This window comes from Rhinopithecus bieti, unplaced genomic scaffold (assembly GCF_001698545.2).
Source record: "Rhinopithecus bieti isolate Rb0 unplaced genomic scaffold, ASM169854v2 scaffold_7681, whole genome shotgun sequence".
NCBI lineage: Eukaryota > Metazoa > Chordata > Mammalia > Primates > Cercopithecidae > Rhinopithecus > Rhinopithecus bieti.
Window position 1 is genome coordinate 4839221 of NW_016806571.1, and position 17770 is coordinate 4856990.

Here is a 17770-nt window from a genome sequence, read left to right on the forward strand (position 1 = left end):
CTGCAACATTTGCCTCCCAGGTTGAAGCGATTCTCCTGCCTCAGCCTCATGCGTAGCTGGGGCTACAGGGGCCCGTCACCGCGCCCGGCTAATTTTTTGTATTTTTACTAGAGATGGGGTTTCACCATGGTCTCGATCTCCTGACCTTGTGATCCGCCCGCCTCGGCCTCCCAAAGTGCTGGGATTACAGGCGTGAGCCACCGCGCCCGGCCTCTTTTTTTTTTTTTTTTAGACAGAGTCTTACTCTGTTGCCCAGGCTGGAGTACAGTGGCGTGATCTCGACTCACTACAACCTCCACCCTCTGGGTTCAAGCGATTCTCCTGCCTCAGCCTCCCGAGTAGCTGGGATTACAGGCACCTGCCACCGCATCTGGCTCATTTTTGTATTTTTAATAGAGACAGGGTTTCACCATCTTGGCCAGGCTGGCCTTGAACTCCTGACCTCGTGATCCTCCCGCCTCAGCCTCCCAAAGTGCTGGGATTACAGTTGTGAGCCACCACGCCCAGCCAGCTTGAAAATCTTTGACTAGCTGGGTGCAGTGGCTCATACCTATAATCCCAGCACTTTGGGAGGCCAAGGCAGGAGGATCGTTTGAGCCAAGTAGTTCAGGACCAGCCTGGGTAACATAAGGAGATTCCATCTCTACAAAAAAAATTTTTTTTAATTAGCGGGGCATGGTGATGTACACCTATAATCCCAGCTACCCAGGAGGCTGAGGTGGACGGATCAGTTGAGCAGGGGAGGTTGAGGCTGCAGTGAACCATGATCATGCCATCGCACTCTAGCCTGGGTGACAGAGTGACTCTGTCTCAAAAAAAAAAAAATTACTATCCTTTGTCATTGTTATTGTTGTTTTTGAGACCGGATCTTACTCTGCCACCCAGGCTGGAGTGCAGTATTATGGCTCACTACAGCCTAAACCTCCCGGGCTCATACGCTCCACCAACTTCAGCCTCTTGAGTATGCACCATCATACCCAGTTAATTTTAAATTTTTTTTTTTTTTTTTTTTTTTTGAGACGGAGTCTCGCTCTGTTGCCCAGGCTGGAGTGCAGTGGCCGGATCTCAGCTCACTGCAAGCTCCGCCCCCCGGGTTTACGCCATTCTCCTGCCTCAGCCTCCCGAGTAGCTGGGACTACAGGCGCCCGCCACCTCGCCCGGCTAGTTTTTTGTATTTTTTAGTAGAGACGGGGTTTCACCGTGTTCGCCAGGATGGTCTCGATCTCCTGACCTCGTGATCCGCCCGTCTCGGCCTCCTAAAGTGCTGGGATTACAGGCTTGAGCCACCGTGCCCGGCCTTAAATTTTTTTTTAAGAGACAAAATCTCCCTTTGTTGCCCAGGCTGGTCTTGGACTTCTGGGCTCAAGTGATCCTCCTGCTTTGGCCTCCCAAAGTGTTGGGATTATAGGCATGAGCCACCGCGCCTGGCCTACTATAATTTTTTTCTAATGACATCATGCTCCCCTTTTCCCAAAACTGAAGTTTTGTGTACAAATATGCTTTGGCCTAAAAATTCTGGTTCAGTTTTTTCTCTTAATTAGTGGTTCTTTGGTACTGTTCCTTTTATTGTAAACTGCCACAATTATTATTATTATTGAATATGGCACAATAGAAATAACAACACCATTCTTACCTCAAAGGTAATAACATTCATCAATGACTTCTCATTTGGGCTCCAGTGACACTGTGAGGTGATCAGTGCTTTGACCCTGTATGTGAAAGTTATCATTTTTGCTGCTGATGACAATGTAGCCCTTCACGTGTGTCTTGTTAGTTTCCTTTTGATTGGTTTTTAGTAAAGATGGAGAAGTGCTCCCTGCTGCCACTTCTTAAATGACCAACATCCAGGTTTGCTGTCCTGTCTTACTCATTTGATTTTATAGCTCTGCAGTTTCTATTGAAGTAGACACTCCTATGACAGGGGTAGATGTAAATGTGATACCTTTGGGAAGAGGCACTTAGTCCCCAAGGTCCTTGGAGTTGCTCCAGTACTCAAGGAGGAGACCAAAGGTGCAGCCTCCAGAGCAGCTCTGACTGGGGTAAAAGGTGAGGAGGAGATGACCTGGAGTTAGTGGGGCTCTCAAATAGTGATGGACCCAAGTGAGTGGTTTCCTGATGCCCTAGGAATAGATGGAAATATCAAAAGGAACTGCTGTGAGCTTGAATTTAGCCTCGGCTGGGGAGGTAGACACCACTCTCAGCCAAGCTCCTTCCCTTGGCCAGCCTCGGCTGCCCCAGGTACAAAGTCAGATGGCAGCCTAGATGATTTCTGAGAAGAGTCCCCAGCTTCACATTCTCTAGGCCCCTATACAGGGGACTGTGTTTGGGACCAGCCTGCTGGGGCTGCAGAGACCCTCCCTGTGCTTTGCAGGTGCTTGTCCCAGAGATGGCAACGCGGAGGCAACGCGTCCAACTCCTGCACCGTTCTCTCCCTGCTCGGAGCCCCCTGTGCCTTCATGGGCTCAATGGCCCCTGGCCATGTTGCTGAGTAAGTCCAGGAGGGAGAGTCCACTGGGGAAGGCCTGCCTGCATCGTGGGGGGAGAAGAAGGATGTGTCCACCCTGGGTGGGTGGGGGATTAGAAATGGGTTGTGTCCGGCAGAAATGCGGGGAGGGGGCACAGTGGAGCACCAGACTCCCAGCCCTGCCTTGGCACGGCCTCTCTGTGGTTCGAGGGCTGATGCTGCCCCGTGAAGCTTTCCTTGCCACAGCTCGTTTCCTGGACACTTCCTGGAGCCTGCTTCAGCCTCTTCCCTTCTCCTTCCTTGCTTCCTGCAGACTCTGAGGTGGATTTTCCTTTGCCTTATCTTAAGTCCCTTATCTTGGCCGTGCTTGAGGCAGAAGACAGTTAGGGACACGCAGTACCCATCCTCCCTCAGGAATGGCCACCATCCACGGCCCCCAGGTCCAGCCCCATAGTTTCTGTCCCAGTTGAGGGGCAGGGCTGGTGCTCATGTCCCTGTTGTTCACTGAAGCAGTGACAGTACCCTGTTCAAGGACACCCTGAAACCACGTGCTAAAGCTGGGCTCAGAACCCACAACTTCCAGCTCCCCGGCTGTCAGGGCTATAGCCCTAAGTGGCTCATGCACGCCCTCCATGTTGGCTGCTGCAGGGACCTCAGAACCCTTTGACCCCTGGCGCTGCCGACTCAGCAAGCACTTATCAGGAGGTGAGGCCACACTTTGCACACTGTGGGCACCGGGGCAGGCTGCCAGGTTGCTGGCCTGTGAAGGGCAGCCCTTTGATCCCTGGTTTGAAAGGGGCTGCTGGCAGAGTCCACCCACCTGAGCTACAGCCAAACTCCCTGCCTTGATGAACTGCCAGGAAGAGAATAGAGGGAGAGAATCTGCCCTGTGAGATGGGACAGGATGGCTCAGAGCCAAGGGCTGGCAACTCATTAAACCTCTTTAATAGCTCCTTTCCTCTGAGCTGGAGGGAGGACTGTGGCTCTGGCTTAGGGTGGTCGACTCTCCTTTACACAGCAATAATGCCAATGGGTGGGCTATTCAGAATTCTCCCCATGTCTTGACAAACATTTAGAGAGCACCTACCATGTCCCAGGCACTGGGGTGCAAAAGTTATCTGGCAAACCAAACCACATTTCCGATGCTTTGGGAAAGCTACCATTTAAAGGGGTTGTAGGTGAAGGGATGATGCTCTGACTTGGTATCTTCATGCAAATCTGCATTATCCAGCTTTGGTGTTGCTGAAAGCGGGCTCTGGCCAGGATGGTGGCTGTACTGCTGGGCATAATTGCCAGTTCTTGAGCACAGAACAGTGCATGTCCAGAGAGGGCTGGAAGGGCTGGGGCTGACCTCCTTGTCCTTGCCCCTGGGCTCACTCTGCGTGGAGGGCATTCTGAGAGAGAGTCCTGGACCAGGCCCACACTGAATGGCATCAGGCACGGGGCGCCAGCTAATTGCCCAGGAGGATTCACCTGACTGCAGGAGGACAGAGCAGTGAGCTGGCTCACCAAGGCAGCGCCACTTCCAGGCTGGGCCTCCTGGAGGCAGGCAGAGAGTGAGAGGAATCACAGCATTAGGGCTGAGAGGGACTCAGAGAGGACAGCACCATGGATGAGCTTGCGGAGGACAGCTGGGGGCAAAGTATTGCCTTGGAGATTAATTATTAACCCTGCTTGGGCATTGCAGGAAACAAGCCACGGTGCCCCCAACCTGCTTGGTTCAAACAGGGTACAGGTTCTAGGGCCCTGTCTAGCTTTATGAACAGGAGCAAATCCTTTCCAGCTTGAGTTGGACTGAAAAACAGTCAGGATTGGAGCATGCTTCAGCCAAGACCTAAAAGGATGGCCCTCAGTGTTTCTCTCTCTGAACTCCAGGCTCTGCACTCCTGCATCTCTTGCCCTGTTGCACTACCTGTGGCAAGAATATGATTCCTAGTTCTCTCCCAGCCCCTTTGCTTGCACCCCTGCCTTTCAGGGTCCCTAGTGGCCCTGCCAGCTACCCTCCAGTCCCCAAAACCCTTGTCGAACCGCACCCCCTTCGGGTTACTCCGCCCTGGCAGTTTTGTCCTGGATGACCTCCGCCGCTATTCTGTGGACCTACGCTACACGGTCTTTCAGACCACGGGCTCCGTCCCCATCGCCACGGTCATCATCAACGAGGCCAGTGGTAGCCGCACCATCCTATACTACGACAGGTTTGTACAACTGTCTGTGCCTTGCCAGCTGCCGCCGCCGTCACCAAAACCCCCAGAACAGGACTCTTATTCTCTTAGAGGCTCATGTGCTCCAGCACCCTCTCTCCACTCCTTTTGGAGGTCAAGGCCACTTGCAGGCTCTAATCTGTGTCTCCTTGCCCTTTTCCTGGCTGGGCCTCCACCCTAAGCTTCCTGGTGGCCGACTTCAGGCGGCGGGGTGTGGACGTGTCTCAGGTGGCCTGGCAGAGCAAGGGGGACACCCCCAGCTCCTGCTGCATCATCAACAACTCCAATGGCAACCGTACCATTGTGCTCCATGACACGTAAGGCCCCCTGGCCTCGCCCCGCTACAACCCCCCAATCAGCTGGCTCAATCAGTTCCCTTACTCGCCACCGTGGGCATCCCAACTGCCCTCTCTGTGGCTTCTGTGTACCAGAAATTGCTCCCCTGCCAAAATGTCCAGTGATTTCCTAATTGCTTTCAATTAGGGGAAAAGTGAGGTGGGAAGGGATGGGCTTTGCTGTGCCTGGTGACTTGGCCTTGGTCAACACCACAGAAGGGCAGGCAAGCCTATATAAAAGGTAATTTATGAGGTGATTCCTCCATAATTATTAAATAGTTAATCGGCAGCTTGGGTGTGGGTGCGGGGAAACTGTTCTCAGGACAGAAGGGTGGGAGATGGGAGTCAACCCTTCTTAAGAAGGGCTGGGGGGGCCCACTGGGATTTCCAGGGTCAGCCCCAGAGTTGCCAGCCTACAGCATGGCACCAAGGAGCTGGGGTTTGGGTGTGTAAAAGAGATGAGTCCCCCAAAGGTTTCGGCATGATGAAGCCAGGCCACACACGCCACACACCATTCACAGCCATTGCTGAAGGAGGGGAAAGGGAACACTGGGTCAGCAGATTGGGGTCGTCTAACATGGTGCTGACCTGGGGGAAGGGGCTATCCCTCCCTCCTGCGTCCCAGGCCACTCAAGAGAGGCCCCATGGGCCTAGACACTTATCCCTCGCAGACTCCCTCCTGCAGGATTTTAGAGGTTTAGTTTTCTGAGAACCTAGTATGTGCCAGGTACTGTTACGGCTGAGAGGGCCCAAGCCCAGCAGCCCTGAGGTTCAGGCTGTCCCTACTGCCCAGCCTGACTGCTGGACCTGGAGGAGGGGGCAGCCATCCCTGGGATCCATATGTGCAGTGAGTGAGTAGGCAGGCATATGTGCTACAGGTGACCTTCACACTGGGCAATCCTAGTCAAATGCTTGTTAAGCAACAATCTGTAGTAACCCTGATCAAGGACACAACATAGCTATTTACAGGAGAGGAGCTCTGAGGAGAAATGTGTATTGCCCACTGGCCTCAGTCCAGGCACATTCACACACGTTACTTGCAACTACAGCAGCCTGCAGGGAGGCTGGGGGGTTTCGGCCCCATTTATCAGTGAGGAAGCAGCCTCCAAAAGGGCCAGGCGAATCACACAGCTATAGTTAAGAGGAAGGACTCGGCTACAGAACGTGGAGCGGGGACATTGAGCTGAGGTCCCTGGCCCAGGAGCAGACCCCTATTGGGGGTCTCCTTTCCTAAACCAGCCAAACACAAAGTCTTTCTCCAGTGCTAACTACTTTGACCTCAGGGTTGCAACAAGGAGCTACTAATCTCAGGACAGGGGTGCCATAGGTAAACCCCAACGCTGGAGCGCCAGAAGTGAGGGGGGACCAGGAAGCCCAGGCACAGGGTCGTGGGCTTTATAGTTGCCCAGGGCTCTGCCCGTGGAAGCCGCATGCTGCTGCAAGGGATTCTGGGAAGTGTAGGCTTGGCGCTCTTGGTGCATTCTGGGAGATGCAGTCTCCAAGGCACACAGACCTGGCCAGTTGACACGTATTGCTGTTCAGTTTACCCTGAGATAATTTAATCATAACCTCAAACTCAGGAAGGGGCACCCCAGCACACTGTAACAGTGACCACTCTGGAGCTGAGCCTGAGAATCCTGTGCTGTGGATCCAGCTTCCTGCCCTGCTGCTGGCAGTGCAGGCACAGGGTCTACAACTGCCAGTTAGAGATCCTGGCCCTGGCTGACCCCATCATGCTCCTTCTTCTCTGTCCTTTCCATCCTGTGACCTAGGAGCCTGCCAGATGTGTCTGCTACGGACTTTGAGAAGGTTGATCTGACCCAGTTCAAGTGGATCCACATTGAGGCAAGCCCTGCCTTACCTGTGTTTTGAGGGGCTCAACCTGCCAGCCTCCTCCACATGTTCTGCCTCCTTGGTTTCTTTGAACCATGAAGTACCTTAGAGATAAATGAATCCAACCCCCTCATTCCCTCTCCATCCTTCCTTATGTCTGCAGGTGAGGAAACTAAGGCCCAGAAAGATTAGGTGACTTACTCAAGGTCACACAGCAGAACATAGGCACAGCTGGCTCCAGGCAAAGTCCTGTGCTTTCTGTGCTACGGGCTGCCCCACTGCCTCCAACTCTGCCTCTGGCGGACATCTGACTGCTTAGGGCCTGACCCATTACCTCTGGGGAAGCAGCAAGGACAGGGCCTAACTCAGCTCCCAAATAAAGAGAACTAGAGCCTTTACTCCAAGAGAGGTTTTGGAGTCTGGGTGGGAGGAAATCCTGAGAAGTGCTGAGTTCTAGCTCCATCATTTAACCTACGGTAGGTCTTTCACAGTCTCTTTTATTCTTTAGTCTTCTCATCTGTGGAATGGAGTAGCTGGTTGATAGATCTGCAAGGTCCACGACAGCTCTGAATTATGTAATTTAGGATGGGGTTCTAACCCAGCCTCCCCGAGGCCCTCTCCCTCTGCACCCAGAGTTTCAGCAGGGCAGGAAGAATGAGCCAGATTGACCAGGCAGTGCCCAGCAGTCCTGAGCTGCCCTGTCTTGCCCCAGGGCCGGAATGCATCGGAGCAGGTGAAGATGCTGCAGCGGATAGACACGCACAACACCAGGCAGCCTCCAGAGCAGAAGATCCGGGTGTCCGTGGAGGTGGAGAAGCCACGAGAGGAGCTCTTTCAGCTGTTTGGCTACGGAGATGTGGTGGGTGCCCCATTCAGCCTCTCTTTGCCACTTCTGGCTAATTTGGTTCTTAAAGGGAGCCAGAGTCCTTTAATCCTGCCTACCACAATTGGAATAGTGGTTCCTGGTTTGGTGGTGTTGGAAGATGGGGAATGGGGGTTAAAGCAAAGAGGTAGACCCCTAGCCTTGGACTCCAGTGCAGGCCTCAGCAGTGACCAAGGAGTAGAATGTCTCCACCCCAGGTGGGTGCATAGGTGTAAGAATACCCAGAGGGCTTGGGTAGGGCCTAGACAGCCACAGGGCAAGCCTGTGTGGAAGCAGCTCCTCTCTGGGGCTCCCCAGTCTTTTCCTCTGCAGAATGAGGATACACAACTGTTCTCTGAGGTTTCTTCCAACTCAGGGGTATCTGGCAGGTTGTGGGGGCTGCTAGGGGTGAGGGGAGGGTGGGAAGGAGACTTACATGAGTCTCTTTTTGAAAAGGCTGGATGGAGACGGGTGGATCACGAGGTCAGGAGATCGAGACCATCCTGGCTAACACGGTGAAACCCCGTCTCTACTAAAACTACAAAAAACTAGCCGGGCGAGGTGGCGGACGCCTGTAGTCCCAGCTACTCGGGAGGCTGAGGCAGGAGAATGGCGTAAACCTGGGAGGCGGAGCTTGCAGTGAGCTGAGATCCGGCCACTGCACTCCAGCCTGGGCGACAGAGCGAGACTCCGTCTAAAAAAAAAAAAAAAAAAGAAAAGAAAAGGCTGGATGTAAATGGAATTTGGGAGATAAGTCTAGCATCATAGCAGAAGTTGGTTGGAAACCATCCAGCCAAGGTCCTCAACCTTGGCTGTATATTAAAAAAGATGAATGCAGGCCAAGTGCAGTGGCTCACACTTGTCATCCCAGCACTTTGGAAAGCTGAAGTAGGAGGACTGCTTGATGCCAGGATTGCTTGATGCCAGGAGTCCAAGTCTGGGCAACATAGTGAGACCCCTGTCTCTATGAAAATAAATAAATGAGCCAGGAGCAGTGGCTCATACCTGTAATCCCAGCACCTTGGGAGGCCAGTGCAGGAGGATCACTTCAGCCCAGGAGTTCAAGATTGCGAGACCCTGTCTTTATACAAAAAAAAGAAAAAAAAAAATTCCTGGCAGGGTGGTGTGTACCTATAGTCCCAGCTACTCAGGAGGCTGAGGCAGGAGGAGTGCAGTGCCTGAGCCCTCACCATCTTGGTGTTGATTGGCACGGGCAGAGTTAAGGCTTTGGTGTTTTTTTTTTGTATTTACCAAAACTTCCTCTGGAGATTCTAAAGCGTAGGTAGGGTTGAGGGAGCCCCTTTGCTTTCCAGATGAAGAAACCATACCTACAGGACACAGTTGTGGGAAAACCCAGCAAAACTGCTCTGGGGAGCCAGCATGGCGGTGGTAGATTCCATCCCAAGGTGGCGCTCAAGGCTTTCTGTGGTTTTCAATCCATTGATCCAGGAACAAACGGACCAGGGCTTTTGTTTCACAATTTAGGTATTCTATTATATATAAGCATCAATAAAAATGTGTTTCTGGCCGGGTGCAGTGACTCACACCTGTAATCCCAGAAATTTGGAAGGCTGAGGCAGGAAGATCGTTTGGGGCTAGGAGTTCGAGACCAGCCTCGACAACGCAGGGAGACCCTGTCTTTACAAAAAATAAAGAAAAAAGAAAACCACATTCCCATGGGACAGTGAGATGCTATGTTGGGGATCTAGATGGACGTGTTAGGGGAGTTGTGTTGTAATGGGGGCAACGCCAGGCTGCTGTTGGTGAGTGAAGAGTTAGAAGTGACCACCAGCTTCTCTTCCACTGCCCACAGGTGTTTGTCAGCAAAGATGTGGCAAAGCACTTGGGGTTCCAGTCGGCAGAGGAAGCCCTGAGGGGCTTGTATGGTCGTGTGAGGAAAGGGTGAGCTGGGGAAGCCAGGAAGGGGCTCCAGGGGGTACAGGATGAGCCTGGACTCCAGGGGTCCGCCCTGGGATTGGGGGCATGGCTGGGGGGATGGGGTGGGCTAACACCCAGCTGAGTGGAACTGTCTTGCAGGGCTGTGCTTGTCTGTGCCTGGGCTGAGGAGGGCGCCGACGCCCTGGGCCCTGATGGCAAACTGATCCACTCGGATGCTTTCCCGCCACCCCGTGTGGTGGATACCCTGGGGGCTGGAGACACCTTCAATGCCTCCGTCATCTTCAGCCTCTCCCAGGGTGAGTACGGCAGCAGGAGGGGAAAAGGACTGGGACCTGTCCCTGCCCCAAACACCTGACTGACCTAGTTACTTGTCCCTCCTCCAGGGAGGAGCGTGCAGGAAGCACTGAGATTCGGATGCCAGGTAGCCGGCAAGAAGTGTGGCCTGCAGGGCTTTGATGGCATTGTGTGAGAGCCGGTGCGGTAGGAGGTGCTGGCTCCCCGCACACCATGGAGGCTGCCATTGCGGCTGCATTGCCTTCTCCCCTCCATCCAGCCTGGCATCCAGGTTGCCCTGCTCAGGGGACAGATGCAGGCTATGGGAAGGACTCCGCCTGTGTCCTGTGTTCCCCACACGTCTCTCCCTCCAGAGCCTCACACCGAATAAATCTTCCTCGGAGCCAGCTTCTCCTGGCAACTTCTGTCCTCGGTGTCTGAACTGCTCTGGCTGGGCATTCCTGAGGCTCTAACTCTTCAGTCCTCCCTCCTTGTGTCCATTCCCCAAATTAACCTCTCCACCCAGGCCCAGAGGAGGGGCTGCCTGGGCTATAGCAGCAAGAAGTGCCCCAGGCTTGCCGCCAGCTCTGCCCTGGCTGGGGAGGACACTCAGTGCCCCATACCCAGCGAACCTGCCAAAGAACCAGAATCCATGAGAGCTCTTCGGGGTCCTGCGTTGTGCAGACTCTATTCCCATAGCTCAGAAGCTGGGAGTCCACACGGCTGAGCCAAACTGACAGGCCAGTGGGGGGGAGCGGGTGGGGCGCCTCCTCTGCCCTGCCGACCAGCCTGTGATTTGGTGGCGTCTTTATTGTCCAAAAATATCTCCTCCCGCTGACTGCCCCAGAGCCTGAAAGTCTCACCCGTGGAGCCTACCTTGGAATTAAGGGGATGCCTCAGCCACAACTGTGACCCAAGATACAGAGTGTTGTCCTCAGGGAGGTCGGATCTGGAACACATATTGGAATTGGGGCCAACTCCAATATAGGGTGGATAAGGCCTTATAATGTAAAGAGCATATAATGTAAAGGGCTTTAGAGTCAGACAGACCTGGATTCAAATCTGCCATTTAATTAGCTGCATGTCACCTTAGGGTACAGCACTTAACACAATCTGCCTCAATTTCTTCATCTGTCAAATGGAGCCAATTCTGCCTGGCTACAGAATTATTGCGAGGATAAAATCATGTAATATATAAAATGCCCAGCATGATGCCTGATGTGTACGAGGCTCTTAGAAAGTTTTAGTGATGATTAACATTACTGGGGGTGGGGGGCAGATACAGGGTGATGGGGCCACCTGCCCTGAGCTGCAGGAGAGCATGGGGTGTCTGAACACCAGCTGAGGGGGAACCAGAGAGTGTCTGGGGCTCAGGGATAGACTGAGCTTCCCTCACCGGGCGCTCTGCAGCTGGCCATGGCTGGCACTATGTGCTCTGCTGCCGGAGCACCGTGAGGCCCAGAAACACTGGGAAGGCGGCATCCCTGTCCTTTCGGTGTCCCCAACCCCCTGTTCCCCTAAGAGGGTCTGGGCAGGCTGGACGGGTAGAGAGGTGGCCCAGGGGGATGAATTCATTCAGTTTTTTATTGGCAATCTGTCCCTTAACTTAGGGTCTCCCTGAGTTGCACAGAAAGACCTGATACCTACTGGGACCAGACAGGGGGCACAGAGGTGGTCCTTGTCCCAGCGTACATTCCCCTGCCCACTTCAGGGCTTATGTTCTGAAACTGAGACATCGTGGGGTACCTGTATCTTCGAGATCTAGATCTCATCATTCTCCAGTTGAACAATGTGCACCTCAAACTCATTTGGGATGTTCTTAGACTCCAGTGTTTCCCCTGGAAGTTCCTTGGCCTCCTCTCCATTCTCCCTGGCCTCTGCCTGGCCCCCAGCTTCCCCTCTGGGCCCTGGAACATCTTCAGCCTCTGCCTGGCCCCCAGCTTCCCCTCTGGGCCCTGGAACATCTCCTTCAGCCTCTGCCTGGCCCCCAGGCTCTTGGACAGGATCCAAAGACTCCCTTCTGGCCTCTACCTGGCCCTCTGCTTCTTCTCTGGGACCTGGGGCTTCCTGTGTTTCTTGTCTTAATGGGCTTTTAGCTAACAGGGACTGCCTCCCAACAGCTTGTGGCTCCTGAGGCGATGGAGCAAGGAGCTCTCCAGGCTCCACGTGACTGGGGGCCTCTCCCGGGAAGTTGATGAGCTCAGCAGGGGTCATGAGCCCATCCCCATTCAGGTCCTGGGTCTCCAGCACTTTGTCCACTATCAAGATCACCTGTGGAAGCAGAGTCACTGTGGGGTCTCCAGTGACAGGGATGTTCCCCAGGAGTCCTGACCCTCCCCAACCCACCCTTGCATCCCTGCCGTGTAAGCTCTAAGCCCTCCTTTTACAGAGGATTCACCAAAAGAGTTATGATGAGCAAGACCAAAACCCCAAAGCACTGGGTCTCCTTTATGGGTGATCTCCATCCAGCAGAGCTTACCGGGTTGGTGGTAGGAGAGTTGGCAGCTCCAGGGGCCAAAGCAGCTGTCAACATGGACAACAGCTCCAGGCCATCCAGCTGTCCACTCTGGTCATAGTCATGGAGGGCAAAGAGGTAGAGGAAAACTAGAGAAGAGAAGCTGGATTAGAAGAGGTGCCTGGGGAGGTGGAGAAAGCAGGAGTCAATGGGGCAGCCGAGGTCAGTCCCAGATCTGGCTGCCCAGAGCCTCCCGTCCCTGGCCCCATCAGCCCAGCCCCTCACCCTGCTCCCGGCTCAGATGCTCCGGCTGCACTTCTGTCCTTTCTAGTCCCTTTAGGTAGCTCTGCAGAAGTCTGTCAGAAAAGTGGAGAATCAGCCCAGGAGAGGTGAGTCTGTAGCCCAGGGCCTGGTCGTCTCCCTGAAAGCACCCCCAGCTCAGCCTACTCACCCGAGCTGCTCCCGGCCTGGCTGGAAGGGGTTGGGCAGGAGCTGATGCTGCACTTCAGAGTCTGGCCTGGAGGAGGAAGGGGAGGACCACCCTTGCAGAGAGCCTCCCTGAGGGCCCAGCCTGTCAACCTTCTGCCTCCAATCTCCTGGCAGAGTTCTCTCCCCAGACCCAAAGGGAGTTGCCCCCAAAATTCCAAAAACCTTGTAGGGAGTAGGCTCTTCTGGTCTCCTTGGAACCAAATCCTTAACTCCCTCAGACTCTGTTTTTGCAGCTGGCTACCTTAGACTTTAAATGAAAACCCAAATAAAAACATCTGGTTAGGTAGAGGCCAGATGAGGCCACACCTACTAGACACAAGTTAGATTCAAGAAAACAGCCCAGTGAGTGGCAGGACAACATGGGTCATGGCACCCCTCCCCTTCGATGCTGAGAGGAGGGGCAGGTCTCTAGTGGAGCCCGATGGCACTGCTCGGTTTTATATAGACCCAGTTTGCTCCATGACATAAAATTGACCTATACTTTTTCAAGGACAGGATATATCTGTTGGTTCTGTGGTTTCAAGCTGCTCAGGATCTCTTTGTCAGTCTTTCAAGCTCCAAATGTGCTCCTAATTCTGGACTGGGTTAACTGTTTGCCCAAGTCAATCCAGACCTGTGATGCCAGAGAGCTGGCAGGAGTTGCAGCGACTTTTGTCACGGCTACCAGCCCTTGGGGCTGTTCTGTGGCTGTTTCCCCTTCTACCCAGCATACCCATTGCACAGTATTTATAAATAAAACCTTCAGAAAGTATTCAGATAACATAGAAATGACATGCTAATGATCTCTACTTCTTTGATGTTCCCACCATAAGGTCTTTTTTTGTTCTTTTTAAGATGGAGTCTCGCTCTGTCACCCAGGCTGAGTGCAAAGGCTTGATCTTGGCTCACTGCAACCTTCACCTCCCAGGTTCAAGCGATTCTTTTGCCTCAGCCTCCTGAGTAGCTGGGATTACAGACATGCAACACCATGCCCAGCTAATTTTTTTTTATTTCTGTAGAGATGGGGTTTCACCACGTCGGCCAGGCTGGTCTCAAACTCCTGACCTCAGGTGATCTGTCTGCCTTGGCCTCCCAAAGTGCTGGGATTACAGTTGTGAGCCACCACACCCGGCCCACCTTAAGGTCTTGATAATAAAACTGCAGGCCAGGCACGGTGGCTCACGCCTGTAATCCCAGCACTTTGAGAGGCCGAGGCAGGTGTATCACAAGGTCAGGAGTTCGAGATCAGCCTGGCCAATATAGTGAAACCCCGTCTCTATTAAAAATACAAAAATTAGCCCAGTGTGGTGGTGGGCGCCTGTAGTCCCAGCTACTTGGGAGACTGAGGCAGAAGAATTGCTTGAACCCAGGAGGTGGAGGTCGTAGTGAGCTGAGATCATGCCACTGTACTCCAGCCTGGGCGACAGAGTGAGACTCAGTCTCAAAACAAAAAAACAACAAACAAACAAACAACTGCAGCCCCCACTTCCCTGTTGCCATAGCTTCTTCCCTGTGCGGCATGATACACTGGAGCTGAGTTCCCTGATTCCAAATGGGTCCAGCAAGCATATACTGAATGCCCACTTTGTGGCACTCTGACAGACACAAGACAGGAGGCTGGTGGCGGAGAGATACAGAGATCAGGGAACCTACACCCTAGTCTCCTGCCTCCCGGAGGGCCCACCACACCCTTGGATTCTCTAGAGACTCTCCCTCCTCCCAGCCCTGTTCTCATAACCCTGTTACCTTGTGACTCCATCCTTTGGAGCAGCCTGACCCGTGGGGAGCAGCAGCAGGATTAACACTCTCATCATCAAAGGTAACATCGTTCCTGGAACTGGAACAAGGAACAGAATCAGGGGTCGGGGGAAAGGGGCGTCTGCCACCGTGTCAGAGATGGGCTGAGTTAGACACAAGCGCCTTTTCTCCCTGCTTCCCCCTGCAGCCCACAAGATAGGACTCCTGCTCAGGGAAAACACACACAGACAGCAGGGATCCCCCCATGGAACCGTGCTCAAAATAAATGTCACTCCAGTTCTCATATATAAAGCACATAAAGGCTGGCCTGCTGTGGCAGAAGCAGAGCTGGGGGGCGCATCCCCACCCCACGGCCCATTCCCTTGCTCCCCACCAGCTGCCGAGGTGCCCAGAAAAGTGCAGGGCAAGCATGTCTGAACTCCTTCAGCCCATTCATGTTACAGATGGAAAGGAGTGCAGAGAGTTTAAGAAAAAGGCCAGGTTAGAAATGCAGGGAGTCACAGAAAGACCAAGACTTAAACATAGGCAAAAAGATAAATGGACTGCTTGTGTTTGTTAAAAACCCACTGAAGAACAAATCAAAACAGGCGCAGACTTCTTGAAATAGTTCTAAACTCAAGTACAAACTGAAAACACAATAAATCATGGCCAGATCAATAGTGGCCCCAGGAACTGCTATTTGCTAAATGCAGTTAGGAAAATCAGACCCACTATAAAGGAAAAAACAAAAACTTCCCCTTAGACTGACATGGCTTAGGTCCATTGGCAAAATCAACCACTTGACTATATGAAAACAGTAAAGGATAGAATGGACCAATCAAACAGAGCCTAAAGCTTTCTGATGAGTCCCAGGGTATGTACAGGTAATGTGAGTTCCTGAGGAAGCAGAAGCCCACCAAAGCCAAGGCCCCAGACCCCAAGCCCATCTCTAGAAAGAAAAATCGTCAGACGCCTGACGGTCTAGCAGAGGATCAGGAACATCCCCACCTGGCTGGCACTGGGTTTTCCTAGAGGAAGGTTCATAGCTTTGGGCAGATTCTGCAAGCATCCGATGACCCTAATAAGGTTCAGAACCACTGCCAGAGTGGACTTCCATTTCTGGCTAATGGGAAGATAAACAAAATTCTGCCTTTTAAGCTAATTTAAGGGAAAACCAGTTAAACATAGACGTCCACAAGAAGATGAAGCTACCTGGAGTCACAGAACCTGTCTTCTTTTTTCTTTTTCTTTTTCTTTCTTTTTTTTTTTTGAGAAGGAGTCCTGCTCTGTCACCCAGGTTGGCGTACAGTGGCGTGATCTTAGCTCACTGCAACCTCTGCCTCCCAGGTTCAAGCGATTCTCCTGCCTCAGCCTCCCGAGTAGCTGGGATTACAGGCACCCGCCACCACACCTGGCTAATGTTTGTATTTTTAGTAGAGATGGGGTTTCACCATGTTGGTCAGGCTGGTCCTGAACACCTGTCCTCAGGTGATCTGCCCGCCTGGGCTTCCCAAAGTGCTGGGATTACAGGCGTGAGGCACGGCACCCGGCCTGTCTTCATTTTTCTATGCATACAACTGGTCCCAACGGATAAAGTGAATATACATAATTTGTTGGTGTCTATATGCCCCAGTGGCCAAAAAAAGATGCTGAAGACACCGCTGCCCTAAAGGTGTTTACCAACATCATCTGACAACATAAATCCTAGGGTTTTAGTTGTTGTGCCTGGAAGAGAAAACAAGGTCCTGGGCCCGTTGAAGGTAGGCCATTGGAACTGAGATCTCTATATCAACATGAAAACCTTAAAGGGACACAGCCCAGAAAAAGGATGGACTAGAAAACATTCAGACTTCCACTTCTGGGAGAGTGACGGTAAACATCCCAATGAAAGTAACCACTGAGCTGGATAAAAATAGAAAGTATCTTTTCAAAAGCACTGGGTTGGCAAGAAATCCTCAACAGTACAAATGTGCAGTGAAAACAGTAATCTGGGGGGAAAGTGAGCTTGACATCAGCTTTTGCCTTAGGAGTATCTGCCAAACCCAACCCAGATGAAGTTGAGCTGCCTGTCAGAGCGCTTGCGCTGGAAAGGACACCAGAGGTGATGCCTGGGCCCACCTGATATGCAGAGACTAACAGGAGATTCCCTATGTAAAGCTGGGATTCCAAACAGCTATACTCTGAACATGAACAAAAAGTAAATCTGTCATGAAGAAAGGCAGCAAAGAATTTTGCCTTTCTTGGTTTTGGTGCTGGGTGGAAGGGAGAAAAAAAAAAACCCTCCCTGACAATCTATAACAAGCCTGATCTAATGTGGGTTTTTTGTTTTTGTTTTTTTGAGACGGAGTCTCTCTCACTCTGTCTCCCAGGCTGGAGTGCTGTGGTGTGGTATCAGCTCACTGCAACCTCCACCTCCTGGGCTCAAGCGATTTTCCTGCCTCAGCCTCCCGAGTATCTGGGACTAAAAGCACCGGCCACCATGCCCGGCTAATATTTTTGTATTTTTACTAGAGATGGGATTTCACCATGTTGGCCAGGCTGGTCTCGAACTCCTGATCTCAGGTGATCCTCCCGCCTCAGTCTCCCAAAGTGCTGGGATTATAGGCATGAACCACCGTGCCTGCCCTCTAATGTGGGTTTGAAGCCAGAATTATTAATGCTACCTGTATGGTTCAGAATATCTAAAGTAGGTAACGTATTTTGAAGTGCAACCTGGTTGATGGCACCCCCAGATGACTGAGAGAGGAAAACATCCATCTCTGGAGGAACTCAACTCTAATCCAGGCCTCAAAGAATTTCCATGGGTAAAGTTTCCAGGAATATGAACACACAGCCAAAACGTTATAAACATACAAGGAAATAAGACACTGCGAGTAAGAGCCAGCAAAACAATAGCAGGGAAAAGTAGACTTCGATAAAACTGTGTTGGAATTGTTATACATAGAATATACAGCAGATATAGTTCACATGTTTTTAGAAATTAAAGGGAAGCTTGAAACTATGAGGAAGAAATAGAGTTTTCCAGCCAGCAACAGTGTGTTAAAAAAAAAGAAAAGAGGCCAGGCGTGGTGGCTCACACCTGTAATCCCCACACTTTAGGAGGCCAAGGCAGGTGGATCACGAGGTCAGGAGATCAAGACCATCCTGGCCAACACGGTGAAACCCCATCTCTACTAAAAATACAAAAAATTAGCCAGGCGTGGTGGTGGGCACCTGTTATCCCAGCTACTTGGGAGGCTGAGG

The 17770-nt window shown here is 52.3% G+C and overlaps 2 protein-coding genes across 6 annotated transcripts in view; one reads left to right on the top strand and one right to left on the bottom strand.

The window, feature by feature from the left end:
- Window positions 1-11101, top strand: part of KHK (ketohexokinase) — a 15860-nt gene extending 4759 nt beyond the window's left edge. The window contains exons 2-9 of one of the 4 annotated variants that reach the window (XM_017876910.1): window positions 2372-2488; window positions 4525-4659; window positions 4848-4982; window positions 6773-6845; window positions 7546-7692; window positions 9509-9597; window positions 9733-9890; window positions 9978-11101. In XM_017876910.1, coding sequence (XP_017732399.1) covers window positions 2372-2488; window positions 4525-4659; window positions 4848-4982; window positions 6773-6845; window positions 7546-7692; window positions 9509-9597; window positions 9733-9890; window positions 9978-10063 — 940 coding nt within the window. In that variant the 3' untranslated portion in view covers window positions 10064-11101. The remainder of the gene's footprint in view (window positions 1-2371; window positions 2489-4524; window positions 4660-4847; window positions 4983-6772; window positions 6846-7545; window positions 7693-9508; window positions 9598-9732; window positions 9891-9977) is intronic. The other 3 variants (XM_017876911.1, XM_017876912.1, XM_017876913.1) reach the window with 3 other exon arrangements.
- Window positions 10923-14627, bottom strand: CGREF1 (cell growth regulator with EF-hand domain 1). Of its 2 annotated transcripts, XM_017876914.1 has the most exons (5): window positions 14537-14627; window positions 12774-12839; window positions 12608-12678; window positions 12347-12471; window positions 10923-12138 (listed from the first exon to the last, which is right to left on the bottom strand). In XM_017876914.1, exons 1-5 carry the CDS (start codon window positions 14614-14616, stop codon window positions 11629-11631), a joined length of 852 nt encoding a protein of 283 aa, XP_017732403.1. In that variant the 5' UTR covers window positions 14617-14627; the 3' UTR covers window positions 10923-11628. The 2 variants fall into 2 exon arrangements, with proteins under 2 accessions (XP_017732403.1, XP_017732404.1); XM_017876915.1 differs by lacking the exon at window positions 12608-12678.
- Between the last annotated feature and the right edge of the window lie 3143 nt (window positions 14628-17770).